This window comes from Poeciliopsis prolifica, unplaced genomic scaffold (genome assembly GCF_027474105.1).
Source record: "Poeciliopsis prolifica strain line A6 unplaced genomic scaffold, Auburn_PproV2 SCAFFOLD004, whole genome shotgun sequence".
NCBI classification, from domain to species: Eukaryota; Metazoa; Chordata; class Actinopteri; order Cyprinodontiformes; family Poeciliidae; genus Poeciliopsis; species Poeciliopsis prolifica.
Window position 1 is genome coordinate 2057543 of NW_026562379.1, and position 17799 is coordinate 2075341.

Sequence of the window (17799 nt, forward strand, 5' to 3'; positions counted from 1 at the left end):
CGTCAAGTCACGCTCTGTGACACCAGGCACTCGGCCAGCTCCACGCTATCAGCAACACATGACGCAGCGGTGAAAGAGCACTGGGTCGTAAAGACTAATTAAAGACTAATTAAAGTCTTTACAGAGCCTGTTCAACTGATTTGGGGAGGATTTATGTCATCATTTACTAGGTCAGAAAAACTATTTGACTTGGGATCATAATTTTAGCTAAGTCACACTTAAAGTATGAGGTCATCTCTCCTGCATAATATAAGTTGGAAAGAAAGTTATATTTAGCTCTCCTTCCTATAAAAGAATGATTCATTCATTTAAGAAATGAATCATACTCACAGTTAGTAAATGGACTAATAATCAATAGTGATACTTTTCTTTCAGTTTGTTATTGTTGTTAAACCTTCAAACAGGATAAAAACTCGCCGTCATAAAGAGGGCCGATGACGAAAACGAGACAAGAACAGGCTGCATAATTTCCCCCTTGTTTGTCTAAATAAATATCAAATTAATTGGGTCTTTTTCCTGTTGAGATGTTGTGTTCTGTCTATGCCTCCCCCGGCCAGCAGAGGGCGATACAAAGGGAGCAGGACATCCAACGGAAACCAGGCTGTGTAAACACGCCCAAACTTTCACCTGCGAGTCGAGCAAACTGATAGAAACTGCTGTAGATTTGTCGTTTACTTTCCACGGTGGGAATGGAGAGGAGCGTGCAGACAGTTTCAGCTGTTTTATCTCTGGGGTGAGAAATAATTACTCGAACTTTTCTTGCGCCACGACCCGGCTTAATCTGGTCAATATGGTAACTCGATTAAGGAAGTAAAAGCTTCGGGTTAGCTTAAGAGCTAGCTGTGATGCATGACTTCACATTTCTCAAGTTACTGAGTCGGGACTTGACGACGCATGGTGGAAGCGGTTGGCCGTCTTCCCTGACGTCACCTGTCACTTCCTGTGCAGGTACCCGAGAGACGGCCGCTGCCTCCGGCGGTGCGGCTGCGATGAGCTGCCCTGTCCGCTGCTCAACTGGTTGTCCGCGGAGCTCAGGACTCTGTGTCCGGAGCTGACAGGTGAGGCCACAGCTCCTCCGTGCGGTCACTTGGTGTTCAGCTCATTGTTAGTTCATAATTGCTAACGTAACATTTCCAATGGTTGGTTTAAAATCAGATAAACAAGTAGTGTCTGACTGCAACGTGATTGAAAAAGAATAGCGTGTCAGAGAGTAGTCTTTTCGTTGGAAGACATAATCTTAAAAACACGAACAAACGTGGAAGCAGGAGAATCAACCATTTTGCTAAACTGTCCTTGGTTTGTTGCTTTCAGACCTGAGGGGAGCAGGTGACGTCTTGTTGGTGGAAGAGTTGAGAAATTTGATGTCAAACATGTTTTCTCCCCTCGCTGATATGACTGATGTGCTGGAGCCATCTGCCCTCAACAGGATCACCGGTGAGGAACTGCTCACCGTCTTATGGACAACATATACTCTAAACATTTTGGAAATCGCACCTTTTATTCTGTGAATCTGCAGACTTCCTTGTGTCAGAGTTGCTTGCGACTCATGTAATCAAGGAGAAGGAGCTGCATCCCAAAGAGAGTTTGACCAGAGAAGAGGAACATGTGAAAGAGCAGAGAGTTGAACACTACAGCTGCGATGATTTGTGTGAAGAACGCAAAGACGGAGATGCTGCAGACACAGAGAGAGTGAAGGCAGAGATGCAGGCGGAGTACATCCTACTGATGCGTGCGCTCGGTTTAGATGCCTCTTCTCAATTTGAAGATGTGGAGAATGAGGTGAGCCCAACAGCAGGACATTAATAAACTTTATCCGCACTGAAAAGTCCTGAAAGCTTAAGAATTGCTTTTTAAATTCAGGTGAAGTCGAGGCTTGTCCAGCTAGCAGGTGGAGATATGACAAACCCTCTCCTGAAAACCAGCCTCACCTCAGAGCAGTGGGTAAGTTCACATGAATGTTTGTCTGTCATGTGAAACTTTGCGTCAATAATATTTTAAGCATTTTTCTTTTGTTCCTTTCAGATGCAGCTGCAGAAGATCAATCAGACTCTGACTGTGGATTATCAGTGTCGGCGACAGATGATGATAAAACGCTTTCAGGTCACACTCGAGTCATTTGCGTGGGGAGAGAAACAAAAGGTATTGTGGCAAATCCTTTCTGTCAATGAACTCAAACTCAACTAAGCTGAGATGAAAGTGGATCCTTCAGTTTTTGATTAAGAGTTTAGATTTTTCGTGTGAGCTTATTAGACAACAAACTGTATCTAAGCGTAAGAGTGGAAAGCTAAGTGGAAGGAAAAAGTGTGTTGGGTAACTGCAGCCATTTAAAAGTGTGGAGGAAAGTCACAAGGCCTGAATTGGAGCTAAAGGTGGCACATCAAGCCTGACATACCATTTCTTCCTGGGAATGGGCTCCAAATGTCTCAAACTATTGGATTACTCTCTACCACCTGAACACGTCTAAAACATGTTAGCTTTAATTAATGATCTCACTAGAGATGCGTAGACATAAACTTCCCTGGTTTAATAGCTATTTGTTTGCAGGAGCGCAGAGCTGCTCTGGACTCGGTGCCATCTCTGGTGTCCCTCACTGGATCCTCCCAAGTGTCTCCATCACTCCTGCTGGCTACCAGAGAAGATCAGTCCTTCATTGAACCAATAAAAGCTGGGAAGAGCACCGCCGTCTACAAGGTGGAGCTGTGGACATATTTTCATAGGTGAAACCATCTTTATTTATTTTGTTTAACATCTGATGTTATTCTCACTAGATGTTAATGGGCAGCGTCCCAGACAGGGGAGGCCGGCCTGGGGAGATTGAGCCTCCTATGCCAACATGGGGAGAACGAAGAACACAAGGAAACAGAGGAAGAAGAGGAGGTGGACACCAACATAACTACCGGAAAAAGAAAGGGAAAAAGGAGTAGCCCTCTTTTTAGGTGTTATTTGATAGTATGATTTTTCTTTTTTGTGAGCTATGAGTTAATAATTTTTTAATTATTCATAATTTTGTACATACATCATTGAGTACATTTCTGAAGTACTGTAAAGTGTATAATTATTACATGTTCTGGTTTATGATCAGATATTTCTGTAAGATTTTTTTCCTTTGAGAGATAAATAAGCCATATCTTCTTTATCTGTTGGTTTTCCATATTTGCAGATGAGTTTAAGAATAAACTTGAAAACAGATTAGTTTTGTTGTTTCTGTGACTCGTTCTCGTGTTTCCAACATATCAACTATTTTTAACCTGTCTTGATACTGTTTCTACTTCTGTTTTTCCAAAATATTGGAACTATGGTGATTATTGGTCCCATTTCACAGGATTAGTTAATAGTAATATCCACCCTGGTGTATTGAGGATTAACTGCTATGAAATATTGGCACCAGCTTCATCCTTTACCAACCCATATCAGTCCACCTTTACTTGACCTTAAATTCTCTTTGCCCTATTTTGTCAAATTTTCTGACCAACAAAGGTTCCTGCATGTTATAGATAAAATAACCCTCTTCAAAGTGTTTGAAAGTTTACGCGTTTGTCGAAGGATACTTATAAAACAAATAAAATGAGACCCAAATAGTCCTTCCAAGCCATTAACTTATCATTTGTGAGTTATACAATTGTTTTTGAGGCACCGGAAGTCACCCGGAGGATAGCTGATGTAACACATGGAAAGTTCCGGATTAACTAAAGGTCGAGATAAAACTGCGAGCGCGTGTCGTTGCTGCTCAGAGTTGCGTCGGTCTTTTCTCACGGTGACAGTGAAACAAACCTAGCTACTGAAAATGCCCCGAGGAAGCAGAAGCCGGCCCGCCAGGATGAGCCCTCCCGCCAGGTGACGATATACATGTGTTGTTGTCAGAAGTTGTTGAAACCGTCTGAATGTGGGGCGCGAGTTAGCAGTTAGCCCGCATGCTAACATTGAGGTAACGGTAACAGTGTCGAGTGTCAGACAGAGACTGAGCCAGGAACCTTGATGAGATTTACTGCTGTCAGTGATATAAAGCGACATTTGGGTATTTATATGTTTTAACCAGAGACGTTGTTCCAGACGTCATCGCCTGAAGGTCACACTGCGCTAAAATGTCTTATTACAGCAAAGAACATTTCCATTTAAACCAGCAAAGCAGCTGTATTCTCTCCCAGTTTGTATTCTATACTTAAATAAGGTTTATACTTGGAATATAAACGCATATAGACATTTCACCCAAGATACTGGTTGTATCTGAAACTGAGGTAACATTGTTTTGGATATAAACAGTTGAATAAACTTCCAAGTCAGTGACCTTACACACCAGGCTGCGCTGTTGTGTAGTTTGTAAATTGTTTTTTTTTTCCAAATGGGAAAAACAATTTCTGAATTGGCCCCTGTATTATTAAACCCCATATTTAATATTAGTTTATTACTCCACAGTGGTGCAGATTTAACTTTTAACATTGCTAGAAAAAAAAAAAGTTTTGCACTATTAAGTTTGGCCTCTTGTTAATTGACCTCTTAAACTGAACTTTGCTTTCCACAGCCGGGCACCACCATCACCTCCACCAATGGCTAGTGCACCATCTCACGCGCCTGTCCCCATGCAGGCCGCTCCGTCTGCAGTGGGCGCTCCGGCCGCAGCGCCCAGACAGCCAGGTTTGTTCGCACAGATGGCATCGACAGCCGCCGGTGTGGCGGTGGGCTCTGCCGTGGGACACACCATCGGCCACGCCATGACCGGAGCCTTTGGCGGAGGACGCTCTGAGGCTGCCAGTCCTGACGTCACGTACCAGGTAAATCGACGAACAGCCTGCTGGAAGACCAGGATTGTGTTAGAGAAGATTATTTTGTTTACCAGACAGCTGGCAGGACTTTAATCACAGGTCCAGTAAAGAGTGCTGATGAAGTGCACATGACAGCTAAAGCTCTTGTTTGGATCGGTAAAGAGACGATAAAGATTCAGTACTTTGAGCAAGAATGACCTCTTTAAAGAGTCCAACCTGAAAACAGTGGAGTCAGTTCAAATCGAGCAGTCGAGTTCATACACCAGAATTAAACTTCTTTGCATTTATATGTATAGAAATGTTTAAAAGCTAAAATATGTAAGTGCAAATAACAAAACATGAAGTGTAAAGGTGAATGCAGAAGCAAAATTAAAAGAAAAAGAAGCACAGTTGACAACAGAAACAGGAAAATATATTAAATGCAGCCTGGAAGTATTGCTTGTAATGAGATAAACATGTTAAGTGGAACACATGTAAGCCTGACTTCTGTTTTACACTTTGTACTGTAAGAATTATATCTCTGGGAGGAACTGCAGATACAAAAAGTTGCTTTCTACATATTCAGTGGATCTGTCAGAGACATCTTCATGTGGTTTCTGTCCATAGGAGCCGTACCAGCAGCAAGCAGGCCAGCAGCAGCAGCAGCAGCAGCAGGAGGTCTGCTCCTACGAACTCAAGCAGTTCCTGGAATGTGCTCAGAACCAGAGTGACCTGAAGCTCTGTGAGGGATTCAGCGAGGTACTCAAACAGTGCAGGTCTGCTAGTGGTAAGTGTACATATGCAAAAAATACAATAAATAAAACAAATTCTGGTTACATCTGAATCTGTTTGCCATGTAGCTTTATCATTTTTTAACTTCTATTTTTTTTAAACCGGTCAATTTCAAGTTTCATCTCCTTACCGGTGCATAATTTCAATGCTAAATGCTTTTATATGATATATTTAAAATAAAATTAGATTCTTCAATAAAATCCAAGCCTCCTGCTTTTCCTTTTCCTCCTGCGTGAGATTCGGAAATCAAATTTTAATACATTGTGTACTGGACGTACAGGCTGAAACTGGTTTAGGTTCCTTTTGCATGTATAATGCAGGGTGGCATGAAGTTCTGCTGAGGTGTTGAGGAAGTCCAGGTTGCTTTTATGTGACCTTCAGCTCTTCTGCGTGGTTAACTTTTAGTTGTCATTCATCTTCCTCTTGACAGTTTGAGGTCACCCCAACAATGTTGACCAATCAAAACCCAATGGTCAGATGCTTTTAGTAGTTTGAATGTTCAGATGCTTTTAGTGATTTCTTTTCTCAAGTCCTCTTGAAAAAAGAAATCAGCATCTCTTCAAAGCTTGACAGAGGGAAGCATGAGGTGCTCTTATTATTTTCTTCCAGATATCCTATTTCTGTCTCTGGAGACTCAATCCTTTATCTCCTTAGTCTAATTAAGGCGCTTCTGATATTGGCTGTAGTTTAGAAGTGACTTTAATACGAAGAACGTGACAGTTCTACTTTGCATATGTGTTTGGTGGCGCTTGAAGCTCTGAGTCCGGCCACAGTCCAGATCTTATGAATCGCCTCCAAACTCTTTAAACTGCTTTGCTTCAAAAACCTCTGCTACCAGTGTTTCTGTTGCTTTTATACAGGAATAAAGTTTTTATTCAAACCTTTAGCTTCCACTCAACTTTTCATTAAAATGATTGAATACAACACTGAACACCTGCAAAGTTTGTTGCACAATTGTCACATTAGAAGTTTACTTTGAGATTGTGCAGTAATTAAAAATGCATCTTTTGTTGTTTTTTGTTTTTTGATGGGGGGAAAAGAAAATGAGAAGAGAAGTTTGAGAAAGTAAAATAGGACTGGGGATGACTGTGCAGTATTGACTGCATTACTCAATATAACCACCAGGGGGAGTAGTGTGACTTTTTAAGCCTCATTCCCGGTATTCTGAGTGGTTCCTAAATGCTTATTGTATTTCCCATAATGTGTAGAAGAATATTTGCTGTTATTATTGACACAGTAGAACACACCTCTCATTGAACTTTTCTCTTTCTCTTTAGGTTTTTCTTGAGATGGAGACAAAGACAAAGTCCTGCAGATTTGAAATCACATGTCTGCTCATCGGATTCTAGTGGGGTGTAATCTATAAGGGATCAATAAATCAATCAATAAACATGCTTTATTCAAATAATTGACTTTGGGCAACATTACTTTGCTGTGAGAACACTGCTGCAGAGTTTGTAATGATAGTCTTATAAATAGTGTTTATATATTTTGGTGTCATTTTTTGTGTTGAGTGTAATTTGAACAGGGCTTTTCATTAGCAGTGCTTTCATTATAAAATCTCAAATAACGCCGGATATGTAGAATAAAGCTCCTCGTTCTCATCTTAATGGTTTGGTTGTAACAAGAAAACGAATAAAGCTCTTGGATGATAATGTCGCTGTGTTTTATTTCACTGCCTCCTCAGTCAGACTACATTACACTACGCTGAAATGTTTCTATTCTTATCTGTCACACTCTTCAATTAGATTTAGGAGCTTCAAAGCAGGGATACCTCAGGGCTGCAGCACCTGTCACTTCACTCTAATCTCAGTGCAGACCACAAACTGAACATGGGAAGTGATTCAAAGTGTCCACAGCTGTGGGAGAAGAAGCTGCTGGGTGTGAGTTTGGGGATCTCTACTGTGTGCATGTGCTGAGCTGCTGCTGCTGCTGCTGCTACGGAAGAACCCATTTATTTTTGGCATTTGACATTAAAGCTCAACCTTTATAACATGGGACCAGCAATCCTATTCCGTAGCGCTGGGGTCTGACTGGATTTCTTTGTGACTGATTTTACGCTTTGTGGAAGGACGTCCAGTTTGAGCACAGAGTTCCTCTGGAGCAGCTGAAAGACGCGGTGAGTAAGCAAAGTTTGGCTTTACTGGAGATGGATAAATGAAGATACTAAAAGGATCTGATTTTAAAGAGAAGCGTAATCACGCAATGAAAAATCAAGAACAGCTTTTCATTTGAAGTGCTTTAATTCAATGGGCAAAAATATTACTTTGTATGTATTATCAAAGAATGACATCTGACTTTCCTGGTCACAGTCACTCGTCTGGATTCGTGAGTCCCAAGTTTTTATCAGCTCACCCTCCATCTTTCTGAAGGATTTAGATCTGAGGACAGATATGGCCAGGGAGGAAAAATGGTTTTGGTGAATCATTGCTGTCTTTATTTGACCATGAATTGTTTGTTCAGAGTATCCTGCTTCTGAACAACTGATGATGGCCCATTTCCAGTTTTCTGGAAGAAAGAGATCTGTATCTAAATGTCCTTTGATTAAATGCATTTTCATCAAGCCCTTGTTTTTGTGCCAGTCCCATTTTGGAGTGCTTGCATCCTAAAGTCTCACCCTTGGTATCATCCGACTACTGCATGCAGTTGTACAGCAAATCCTTTCCTCATTTAGCAAACTCCCTATGTTTATAAGTGAGAGTAGGACAATTAAATCCTATCCCTGGCTTGTAGACAGCATCTAGTGGTTAAGGAAACTTGCTGACCTCCTCCAAAGTCCCCCTTTAGCATCCAGTCTCTGGGCTTGATTGAAATACTCTCAATCCTTTCCTATTTAGAAGAGTAGCAAAGAAAATCAGGCCGTGCTTGTCACATTTATAGCAAAGGAAATAGGAAGTCACTGACCCACCACAGCCACTACATGCCTATTTAATCTTAAAGGACGAGAAGTGAGCACCCTGGACAGATGGTCAGTCCATCACAGAAACAGGAAGTAATGAATTGCTAGAGATGGACGATATGACTGAAAAACATCTCACGACATATATTTAATATCAGCCTTATAGATAATTATGGATCTTTTCTGTTTTATCCACAGGACAGGTGTGCAGGTCTGCAGCAGTTAAGGTGGCAAAGCCAAGCCACGAGTGTGTGTTGCTCAACAAGTTGTTGCCTAGTGACCGGACAGCGAGTGAGTTGATGCCACCAACCTTACTAAGGCTTAGAGACTAAAGCACTTCCTTTGCCTACCTCCTTGTCCCTGTATATGTTGTCCAGCCCTAGGAATTACTCGTTAAAAGTCCTCTGACACTCAGATCAACTTGAGAACCGCCTGCGTTGTGCCAGTGTTGTTTTGAGCGTTGTGTGTTTCCTGCTGTGAGCTATAAGAGGAAAAAACAGCTGTACACACATTTGGAAGTGAACCAGCGTTGCTCCACCATGACCAAAGAGGAGGAGATCCCGGACTGGGTGGGAGCCAAGGAGTTCTACGACAAGTACGACCCCAAGGAGATTCTGGGCAGGTATGTGAGACATAGGTTCAGACACGTTCTGCCCTTCAGGGACTTTGTTGTGTTTTCTTTTTTTTTTTTTAAAGACTCATAAGGTAAAATTGTCTTTTCCATCCTTATTTGGGTTGCTACAATCACACCGTTTGCCTGGAAACATTTATCCTGCTCTTCTCAGGAGCCGTAAAGTATAGTTAGCAGTACATTTCACCTCATGCACCATATTAAGATTTAATATGATAAATACAGGGATTCAAAAATAGGTTCTCAACAGACTGAGTTAGCTTGAAGGCTGGACTTTGTGAATGTCAGTCCATATAAATACGCTGTGAACTAAGCCAAGGATCTCCTTGGAGTCCTTGCCGCCTGATGGCCTACAACTTTTATTTGTCTCTGCTTCAACACACCTCAGTCAAAAACGCAGGTCATTAGTTGGACTCCATCAAACTCGGGTGCAAGCTGTACAGACTATTCAGTCATTTTGAACAGATCTGCAGGACGTGCAATGATGCATGTAACTGAGTATGTGTGCATTATAGGCATATGCATCACCATAGCATGATGCTGCCAGCACAGTGTTTCATAATGAGGAAGGTGAGTTCAGGTGAGTTCAGGTGAGTTCAGGTGAGTTCAGGTGAGTTCAGGGTGTCACTGACTGCAAAACAAACATGTAGTGTTTTACAGTTAATCTGAAAAGTTTAGTTTTGGACTTATTTGACGAGAGTCATGCCGTTTCCTCTACAGCAAAAAGGCTCAGTTCAACAATGGCATTCTTCAGATTAATTTTCCACAAATATTAAATTTACAGAGCGTTTTCCACACTTCTTGCCCAGAGAGTGAGTTTATCTCTTTGTAGGCTTGCATTAGTGCATTATTGAGCCAAAATTACTATTGATCAAAGATTTATACTAATTTAACAGGAAGGTAAATTATATTTTAGAGGAAGACCAGTTCAGATCTAATAACTTAAAGCATAATTTGAAAACTGCATTTTGTTTTAACCTTATCTGTGTTTGACTATCTAACTTGTTTGAGCGTTAAAAACATGTAGGTGCAGGGAAAAAAAAAAGCAAAAACACAATGTGTAGAAAATTTCTCAGGGTGTGAATAGTTTTTTTTTTTTTTTTTTGCTTGTTTCTTTTAGATCACTGCATGCACACCCCTCTTTTCAGGTTTTTATTTGGCCATGGATCCCTTTCTTTTTGTTTCCTTCGCACTTTTTAAGTTTGTGGCTGTGCATGAGTTTCTGGTGAATTGCCACGAAACCCAGAGTTGCTCATTGTCATTCCCGCCGCCTGTCAGACGTTACGCAAGACTCGGCGTGCAGGAGGCAGCATTCATTGACTTCGGCGTGTTGTGGACAAAGGTTTCAGCTCTAAGAGGGTTTCGGCGATGGCAGTCATGCCGGGTCATTACATAACTCCAATGCATTTCTCACATACAGGTCAGCAGGTCGCTGGTAGTGAGGACATTCTGTTCATTGACAGTCGGGGTTTAGTTTCAGCAGGTCCAACTCTTGAGACTCAACCGTTGAATAGAATCAATTTAATCAGAATACTACTACAGTTTCAATTCATTTGTGTGTGCAAATGAATGCTCAAAGGCGGACAAGAGCCTAAATTATCGTATGAAACCGGAGTTCCAACTGAAGTGAACAGATGTGAGAAGTTTCTGCTCAGATATCGGTCAAGTTCCCACACAAGTCGATGTTTCCTCTCTTCGTTCGACAGGGGAGTGAGCAGTGTGGTCCGTCGCTGCGTGGACAAGCGCACGGACCAGGAATATGCCGTCAAGATCATTGATATCACCCCGTCTGACAAAATGACTCCGCAGGAGATCGAGGAGATCCGGGAAGCGACAGTGAAGGAGATCGACATCCTTAGGAAAGTTTGCGGGCAGGAAAACATCAGTAAGCACTTTTTCTTATTCCTGGAAAGATTTTTGATTTTTTTGACCTTTGTCCGATGACATTTAGCTGATCCACTGATGAACTGAATTCTCATCTCCAGTACAGCTGAAAGACTGCTATGAGTCCAAAGCCTTCTTTTTCCTGGTTTTTGACCTGTAAGTGTCAGGATTGACGGGTTAACACATCAGATGGGCCGCAGCATCTCCAGTGTCTCATTCTCTTTCCCTCAGGATGAAGAAAGGGGAACTTTTTGACTACCTCACAGAGAAAGTAACCTTGACAGAGAAAGAAGCCAGGTCAGGAAGCGAGTTTTCTTAGTTATTGTGATGTTTTTGAAGACATTTTACGACTTAACGCGTTTCTCCTGTTAGAAAGATTATGCGTGCTTTGCTGGAGGTGCTCCAGTTCCTTCACGGCCAGAACATCGTCCATCGGGACCTTAAACCCGAGAACATCCTGCTGGATGACAATATGAACATCAAACTCACAGATTTTGGCTTCGCTGTGCAGATCCAGCCAGGACAGACGCTGAAAGGTGAGTGAGCGGTTTCTACAGGGACCGACTTAAACCTCAGACGTCTCGTCAAAATGACCTTTTGAGTTACTGCACATAAATCCTTTTAAAACAGACATAGTGACAGCTCCAAGCTTTGACTCAGAGTTCAACAATAGTGACAGTGTCACTTCCTGCTCTGGCTGTCTTTGCTGCCTGCACTGTGTGCTGGTCAGCGCAGCAGCAGTTGGTGGTCGGGGGGCGTGAATCTGGATCTGGTTGCAAAGTGTGCTTCCTGCTATGAACAGCACAGGACAGCGCGTACCGCCGCAGAGGGTCGCGGTACGCTGAGCTTTCTAAATAGACTTCTCAGAAAGCTTAAGATCATTAGGAGCAGGAGCTGGCAAGGGAGGTTTCTGATGAACTGCTCCTCTGCTGCGGGGCGTAAATGGTTTGGGTGGAGACTCGTCGTCTCTAAAGCGCGCTCTGAAAAGTGTCAAGACTTAAACCTGACTTTTGAGTTCTGGCACATTCTCAAATCCAAAAATGTAAGAGAAAACCGCAGATGCTTTTTTTTGCCCATATACATTTGTAAAGCTGATGCAAAATAATGCAAGTGGTGAACTGCAAAAACAAATCTATTTAGAGGCTCAGCAGACGTTCTCTACCGCCCACTAAATGTATCACCAATATATATTTATAACTCAAAGGATGGTAATATTATTGGTCAGTCATCACTGATCATACAATTATGAAAATGTTAATAATGCTGAGACAAGAGCATAATGACTAATAACTGGGAACTTATTTATTTACCTGGAAAGGATTTTTTTTTTTATTAGTCACATTTATTTATTGTTTAGTCACATTTACAATCATAATAGGAAGTAAAGTTTTACATGACATGTTTTACCCTCATTTGAAGTCCATAAATATCAGGCTTATAAGATTGTTGGTGGACAATATATGCGCTGAAATATATCAGTCTTCTCATTATAATGAGAAGATATAATTACTGGGTTAAGGAACCCAGTAATTATCCACCTCCATTAAAGGCAGTTTATTTAGACAGTTTCCTTGTATAAGGATGAGAAAGTGTGTTTGAGCAGAGCAATATACAAAACCGATTCAGTAAAACCAGGAGCAACGGGCCAAAAAATAGTTTAAGTTAAAAAAAATTTATTTGAAGGAGTGACTTTGTAAGAAAAAGTTTAAACAAATCTAGTTTCCGCATTTAGGAAATAAAATCAACACAAAATGTTGATTTTAAGTCGACGTGGGGGCGAACAAGGTCATGTCTTTTTGTACAATGTATCTGATTTCAACTGCTCTTCAATTCCTACAGCAGGTATTATTCAGTTCATTTTACCCAGCTCTGAAACGAGGGCACTTCTTTTATTAAACATTTAAGACTCCCGTTCACCGGCACACATACTTGCGGATGCAGAGTGCAGTGTATTTAAAAAGCAGAAAGAAGTGTGCTCAATTTTTTAAAAGTTTCCGTCTGTTTGAACGTGTGATTATTGCAGAGGTGTGTGGGACGCCTGGTTACCTGGCTCCTGAGATCATCGAGTGCTCCATGGACGCAGGACACCAAGGATACGGTACAGCTGTTGACCTGTGAGTCACCTGTTGACCTGTGAGTCACCAGGGTCTGAGCCACGTCCGTCTCTGTTCTGTTGATGCTGTTATTGAAGCTTCGGTTAAGACAGCTGATCTATAGCTTCTGCTCAACCAGGTCTCAGATTCGCCCGTCGTTGGCGTTTGTGCTTACAGATGGAGCGCTGGTGTGATCATGTACACGCTGCTGGCCGGCTCTCCGCCTTTCTGGCACAGGAAACAGATGCTGATGCTGCGGATGATTTTAGCAGGGAGCTATGACTTCTCGTCTCCAGAGTGGGAGGATCGCTCCGACACAGTCAAAGACCTGGTAGGTCTGCTTTGCTCGTCTTTGCCTGCAATAAGCTTTTAAAAATCTGAAAGCGGCGTGGCGCTCTTTGCTCAGATCTCCCGGATGCTGGTGGTGGATCCAAGGCAGCGGTTCACTGCTTCAGATGCTCTGAGCCACACGTTTTTCTCCCAGTATGTGGTGAACGAGGTGCGACAGTTCAGTCCGTACAGGCGGTTCAAGGTAAGGAAACGTCACATTTCCAGACAAATGGAATCCAAATAGTTTGCCAGCATTTGAAGAGTTTGCCCGATTCGAGAGAATTGATCCACAGGCTAAAATTAAACAGATGCTGAGGTAATGGTTACCTTAACAAACTATTTTATGAACTTGTGGACTGGAAGATTTTTGAGATTTGTTTTTCATCTGAATGATCTCCTCGTCTGTTCTCATTAGTTATACACTTTATTCACAGAATTTAATCCCTTCCCTAAGGGTGTAAATCACGCCAACAATAAAATCCACAGACTTAATTTGATTTATTCTGAAGTGTAAAGAAATACTGAAAATACCCACAATATTTCCAATTCTTACTGTACAAAGATTGATTTGCACGTCACAGTTAAATAAGTAGTAGATCCCCCTGTAAAATGTTTCATCCTATTGCTTTGTGTAAAATCTTCTCTGGAAAGCCCAGAGGTAAGATCTTTTTTTGTGGCTATTTTATGTTTCTCCATCAGGTCATCTGCATGACTGTGCTCGCCACGATGCGCATCTACTGCCACTACCGCCGCGCCAAACCCGTCACCAAGGAGGTGATAAAGAGCGACCCGTACGCCGTCAAGCCCATCCGCAAACTTATCGACGCATGCGCCTTCAAGATCTACGGCCACTGGGTCAAGAAAGGCCAAACTCAGAACAGAGCTGCGCTTTTCGAGAACTCTCCGAAGATCGTCCTGCTGTCCCTCGCCGCCGAGGCGGATGAGCAGGGCCAACACGGCTGGTAAATGTGCCCGCAGGACTGGGAACCACTTCTCCTCCTGAACTGGTAAACTGAAAAACAGCCCAACTCGGGTGTTCTTTGAATGTTAACGTTTGGAGGATGCGCTTCGAAAACTTTCTGTGCAAGATAGGCTTTTGAATTTCAGTTTTGAACGAGCAGAGAATGTTCTGGAAAGTAAGTTCTTAACTTAGGTGAACGCAGCCTGCAAGGTGCTGAGTCAAGTCTTCTTTTGTCAGACTATTTGTTCACCTGCTGTGAGAAAAACTAACTTCTAAAGTTAGTTTTTCCCCAAAATGTCTGAAATTTCAGTGAAGTTGTATATTTGGAACTGTACATGCTAAAAAGATTATATAATGACAATTGCTCTAATGAGTGTGTACCTTAATTTGCATAATATAAACTTATTTATTAAACCTTCCAGTTAATTGAAGGTTGCGTCTTTGAGGTGAAGATATTTTGGATGTGTTTTATGCATCTCTCCCACGACACAAATGCAGCACAGACAGGGCTGGTTTCAGCACAGTGACAGGTTTATTATGACAGAGTGGGGGGAAGGGGTCACAGGAAACACCAGAGGTCACAGAGGGCTTGTTTCTGGCACAGGGTCTTCCTCGCTCCTGTCCAGGGGTGGCCCTGCTGTGTCTGTTTTTAGCTTCGTGTGTGGTCTGGCTGTGTCCAGGTGTGAAAAGTGATTGTGTTACATGAAACAAGATGTAATGCGTAGTTTTTAACTGGTGTGAGGGGAAAAAAAATTAAATAAAAATAATAATGCCACAGACAATTGCTTTGTGACAGCCAAAAAAAACAAAAGAGAAAGGAGGGGATAAAAGCATTTCAGTGAAGTGTAGTTACCACAGATGAAAGTGTCGAGTCTCTTCCCGTTTGGAAACTGGGCGCCCTGCTGGAAAACATGGCAGGAAAATGAATGTCTAAAAACCTATCATGAACCTACGGAGCCCCCTAGAGGACATGGGGACTTTTTTTTTTGCGTCCCCTTGCAATAATCTACTGATCAGTTATGTGGCATAATTGAATACTGTGAGCCTTTCTGACGGTGACCGTCATACTTTCTGCTTGAATATACGGTTATGTGAGATTTTTCCACGAATGTTAATATCTCTTTGTGAAATATCTAAGTAGGAAAGAAATAAAATTAAATCGTAATTTTAGTTATTATTGCTGGGTAATAAGTCATCTAACAGTTTTGATTGTGTTTGTAGACTGAATGATTAAGATTAATCTTTATTTCTTTCCTACTTATGGAACGTTTCTGTTTATATCATAGGTTTGTGGTGACTTTCTATCCTAAAGGAAAATATATGAAACTTCAGATATTTCACAAACAGGTATTAACATTCATGGAAAAACCTGACATATCTTATATCAAAGCAGAAAGTACAGGGGCCATCGTAAGAAAGGCTTACAGTATTCAATTATGTCGCATAACTGATCAATAGATTATTGCAAGGGAACGCAAAAGAAAAAAAAACTCCCCATGCAGGGCTCTGTATGAACGTCAAGTACATCACTGTACTCATTCCTGCGTAGCCAGACAAAGCTGAGGAAAGCAGTTGCCCAGGTGATTTTTGTTTTTTGGCAGAAATGAGACGAGGCTGTTGCATGGTGTCTGACTGTGTCCAGCACAGAGCCCAGCTGGAGCAGAATTCAGCCACGCTACGGGTCACCTTTTCTTTCCACTGATCTGAATAATCGCGCGACGTGCGTGACCGTTAACGGCGAGGGTAAAACATTAACGGCGAGGGTAAAACATACCGTCCTGCGAGGAGGTCGGGTCAGTTGAAGCAGCCGCCGGGTGTGGCACAGCTCAATCAAATGCTGCAGGGCTCTGACGAATGAAAAGCAGAGCAGACTGTAGGGAAAGCCTCACTGATTGTGTCAGTAAACAAACAGAGATTTTAAATCCAAGGTTTTCAACGTGTCGTCACTCTGACGTAAGAACGAGGGACACAATGACCACTCTGATCTTGTCGCGTCAGTTTGTGAGAGCGGTAATTTAGCATGGTGTCTGACTGTATTTACTACATCCAAAGTAACACAGAATTCGGCCATGCATCCAGAGACATGCTATAAACATGCGGTTTTAAACGCACTGAGGCTAGTAACATGTTCTGTGGTGACAATTCAACAAGATTAAAGAACTAAAGCACTCAAAGCATGCTTGGTGCGTGGATGTTAGACTATCCTTTAAAAAAAAATACAAAAAGATCTTTGAACAGCCATCCTAGCAGTTTAGCAAACCATTACACTACCTTAAAAACATAGTGATGCCACATTGTTCACACCCAATATTTTTTGATTATTATTGTTTTATAATGGAATAAATCAGACTGATACGACATGAATTTGGACTCAATGGATTCTATATGTTTCACCATGCATCGTCTTGTAAAGTTCATGACACCCGTGGTGAAGTGGCAGTTCATAAACAAACGAAGTTATCTTAAGGTACGTATTACGTGAGGTTCTGCAGGCACAAATTCTTAGCGGAAAAGCCGGAAAAAAACAACCAAAAGCTTCCAAAATGCGTTTTGTGACGCTCCCTTGTGGTGTTTCCCACTGCTGCCACACGAGGGCAGTATTGGGAAAACACGTGTGCGCATGTGCTGCCTCCTGAATCGTGGCGCGCGACCAACACCAGCTATAATTGTTGGGAGAAAATTGAACTTAAAGTAGATTATAGAATACAACACAGTCCACGTTTTTCACAAACGCGCTCTCCTCTTTGTGGCATTAATGCTGACAATGTGGCAGCACTTCTGCTTCATTTTTTCCTGTTCGTGACATTAGTACAGTTTAACAGCAGAAAAGCTGATTATTTAAAACAAAACCTGCGCATACCATTTACAAGCCGGTTTCATTTAGAGATGGGACTTGAATCGACTCTCATCATCAACCCAGAACCATATGCCTGCTCCCCCCTCCTCACGTGCTGTAGCATCTGTTGTAGCATCTGTTGTAGCCTGGCTGATGGCTGGCATCAGGCCACCGGCTTCACTCTCCTCCTGCATCACAGGAGAAAATGATGCTCGGCAACGTTATGACTATTTGCCGATCCGTAAACACCATAAACACATACAGTCACAGGAGACACGCTATCGTCACCCCATGATGCATTTCCAACCGTCAAGAGCCCCGTCCCGTGCCCGCATTCCCACCAGAAATGAGGAATTTTAGCTGTACCACGCAGTTAAAATACTTATAATGATCTGGATGAGGCCGAGCCATCTGTTCGTGTTTCCCTCTGTCTTTGAACAATACCTGATTTTCACGAGGTTTTACCTCTAACCCTACTTCCTACTCACCTTAACCGACGTGGCCCATCGGCATCTTTCTTCTTCTTCTTCTTCTGTGCTTCAGAACGTTTCTTCTGAGGTTGTTCTAATCGACAACAAGCTCATCAGCGCCCCTCACTAATCCAGAACCAAAACTGCAAGTACTTAAAAAAAGG

The 17799-nt window shown here is 42.2% G+C and overlaps 3 protein-coding genes, 1 long non-coding RNA gene and 1 other non-coding gene across 6 annotated transcripts; 3 read left to right on the top strand and 2 right to left on the bottom strand.

Moving 5' to 3' along the window:
- The first annotated feature begins 590 nt into the window (after positions 1-590).
- Positions 591-3189, top strand: im:7138535 (uncharacterized protein LOC797998 homolog). The gene is made up of 8 exons (XM_055028538.1): positions 591-733; positions 949-1058; positions 1312-1434; positions 1517-1779; positions 1861-1941; positions 2023-2139; positions 2545-2691; positions 2769-3189. The coding sequence occupies exons 1-8, from the start codon at positions 690-692 to the stop codon at positions 2922-2924; spliced, it is 1041 nt and encodes a 346-aa protein (XP_054884513.1). The 5' UTR covers positions 591-689; the 3' UTR covers positions 2925-3189.
- Positions 3190-3674: 485 nt separating this feature from the next.
- Positions 3675-7186, top strand: chchd2 (coiled-coil-helix-coiled-coil-helix domain containing 2). Its single transcript, XM_055027754.1, has 4 exons — positions 3675-3834; positions 4520-4769; positions 5367-5526; positions 6809-7186. The coding sequence occupies exons 1-4, from the start codon at positions 3785-3787 to the stop codon at positions 6817-6819; spliced, it is 471 nt and encodes a 156-aa protein (XP_054883729.1). The 5' UTR covers positions 3675-3784; the 3' UTR covers positions 6820-7186.
- Positions 7187-7357: 171 nt separating this feature from the next.
- Positions 7358-14857, top strand: LOC129358836 (phosphorylase b kinase gamma catalytic chain, skeletal muscle/heart isoform-like). Its single transcript, XM_055028030.1, has 10 exons — positions 7358-7650; positions 8629-9052; positions 10768-10946; positions 11047-11101; positions 11177-11242; positions 11318-11481; positions 12969-13059; positions 13216-13369; positions 13445-13570; positions 14068-14857. Exons 2-10 carry the CDS (start codon positions 8970-8972, stop codon positions 14332-14334), a joined length of 1185 nt encoding a protein of 394 aa, XP_054884005.1. The 5' UTR covers positions 7358-7650; positions 8629-8969; the 3' UTR covers positions 14335-14857.
- Positions 14839-17722, bottom strand: LOC129358839 (uncharacterized). Of its 2 annotated transcripts, none has more exons than XR_008605845.1 (4): positions 17654-17722; positions 17190-17353; positions 16104-16176; positions 14839-15228 (listed from the first exon to the last, which is right to left on the bottom strand). It is a non-coding gene; the product is annotated as an uncharacterized LOC129358839 (long non-coding RNA). The 2 variants fall into 2 exon arrangements; XR_008605844.1 differs by having other exon boundaries at positions 14839-15231.
- On the bottom strand, positions 16327-16402 carry LOC129359476 (small nucleolar RNA SNORA15). Its single transcript, XR_008605911.1, has one exon. It is a non-coding gene; the product is annotated as a small nucleolar RNA SNORA15 (small nucleolar RNA).
- Positions 17723-17799: the final 77 nt, after the last annotated feature.

Excerpts from the sequence above, each read along its gene's own strand:
- im:7138535 (XM_055028538.1), top strand. The coding sequence starts at position 690 with ATGGAGAGGAGCGTGCAGACAGTTTCAGCTGTTTTATCTCTGGG. Across the intron at positions 1,435-1,516 it reads TGCCCTCAACAGGATCACCG|ACTTCCTTGTGTCAGAGTTG; the intron begins GTGAGGAACTGC and ends GTGAATCTGCAG. Across the intron at positions 2,140-2,544 it reads CGTGGGGAGAGAAACAAAAG|GAGCGCAGAGCTGCTCTGGA; the intron begins GTATTGTGGCAA and ends ATTTGTTTGCAG.
- LOC129358836 (XM_055028030.1), top strand. The coding sequence starts at position 8,970 with ATGACCAAAGAGGAGGAGATCCCGGACTGGGTGGGAGCCAAGGAGTTC. Across the intron at positions 11,102-11,176 it reads TTTTTCCTGGTTTTTGACCT|GATGAAGAAAGGGGAACTTT; the intron begins GTAAGTGTCAGG and ends TCTTTCCCTCAG. Across the intron at positions 13,060-13,215 it reads TACGGTACAGCTGTTGACCT|ATGGAGCGCTGGTGTGATCA; the intron begins GTGAGTCACCTG and ends TTGTGCTTACAG.
- chchd2 (XM_055027754.1), top strand. The coding sequence starts at position 3,785 with ATGCCCCGAGGAAGCAGAAGCCGGCCCGCCAGGATGAGCCCTCCCGCC. Across the intron at positions 3,835-4,519 it reads AGGATGAGCCCTCCCGCCAG|CCGGGCACCACCATCACCTC; the intron begins GTGACGATATAC and ends TGCTTTCCACAG. Across the intron at positions 4,770-5,366 it reads GTCCTGACGTCACGTACCAG|GAGCCGTACCAGCAGCAAGC; the intron begins GTAAATCGACGA and ends TTCTGTCCATAG.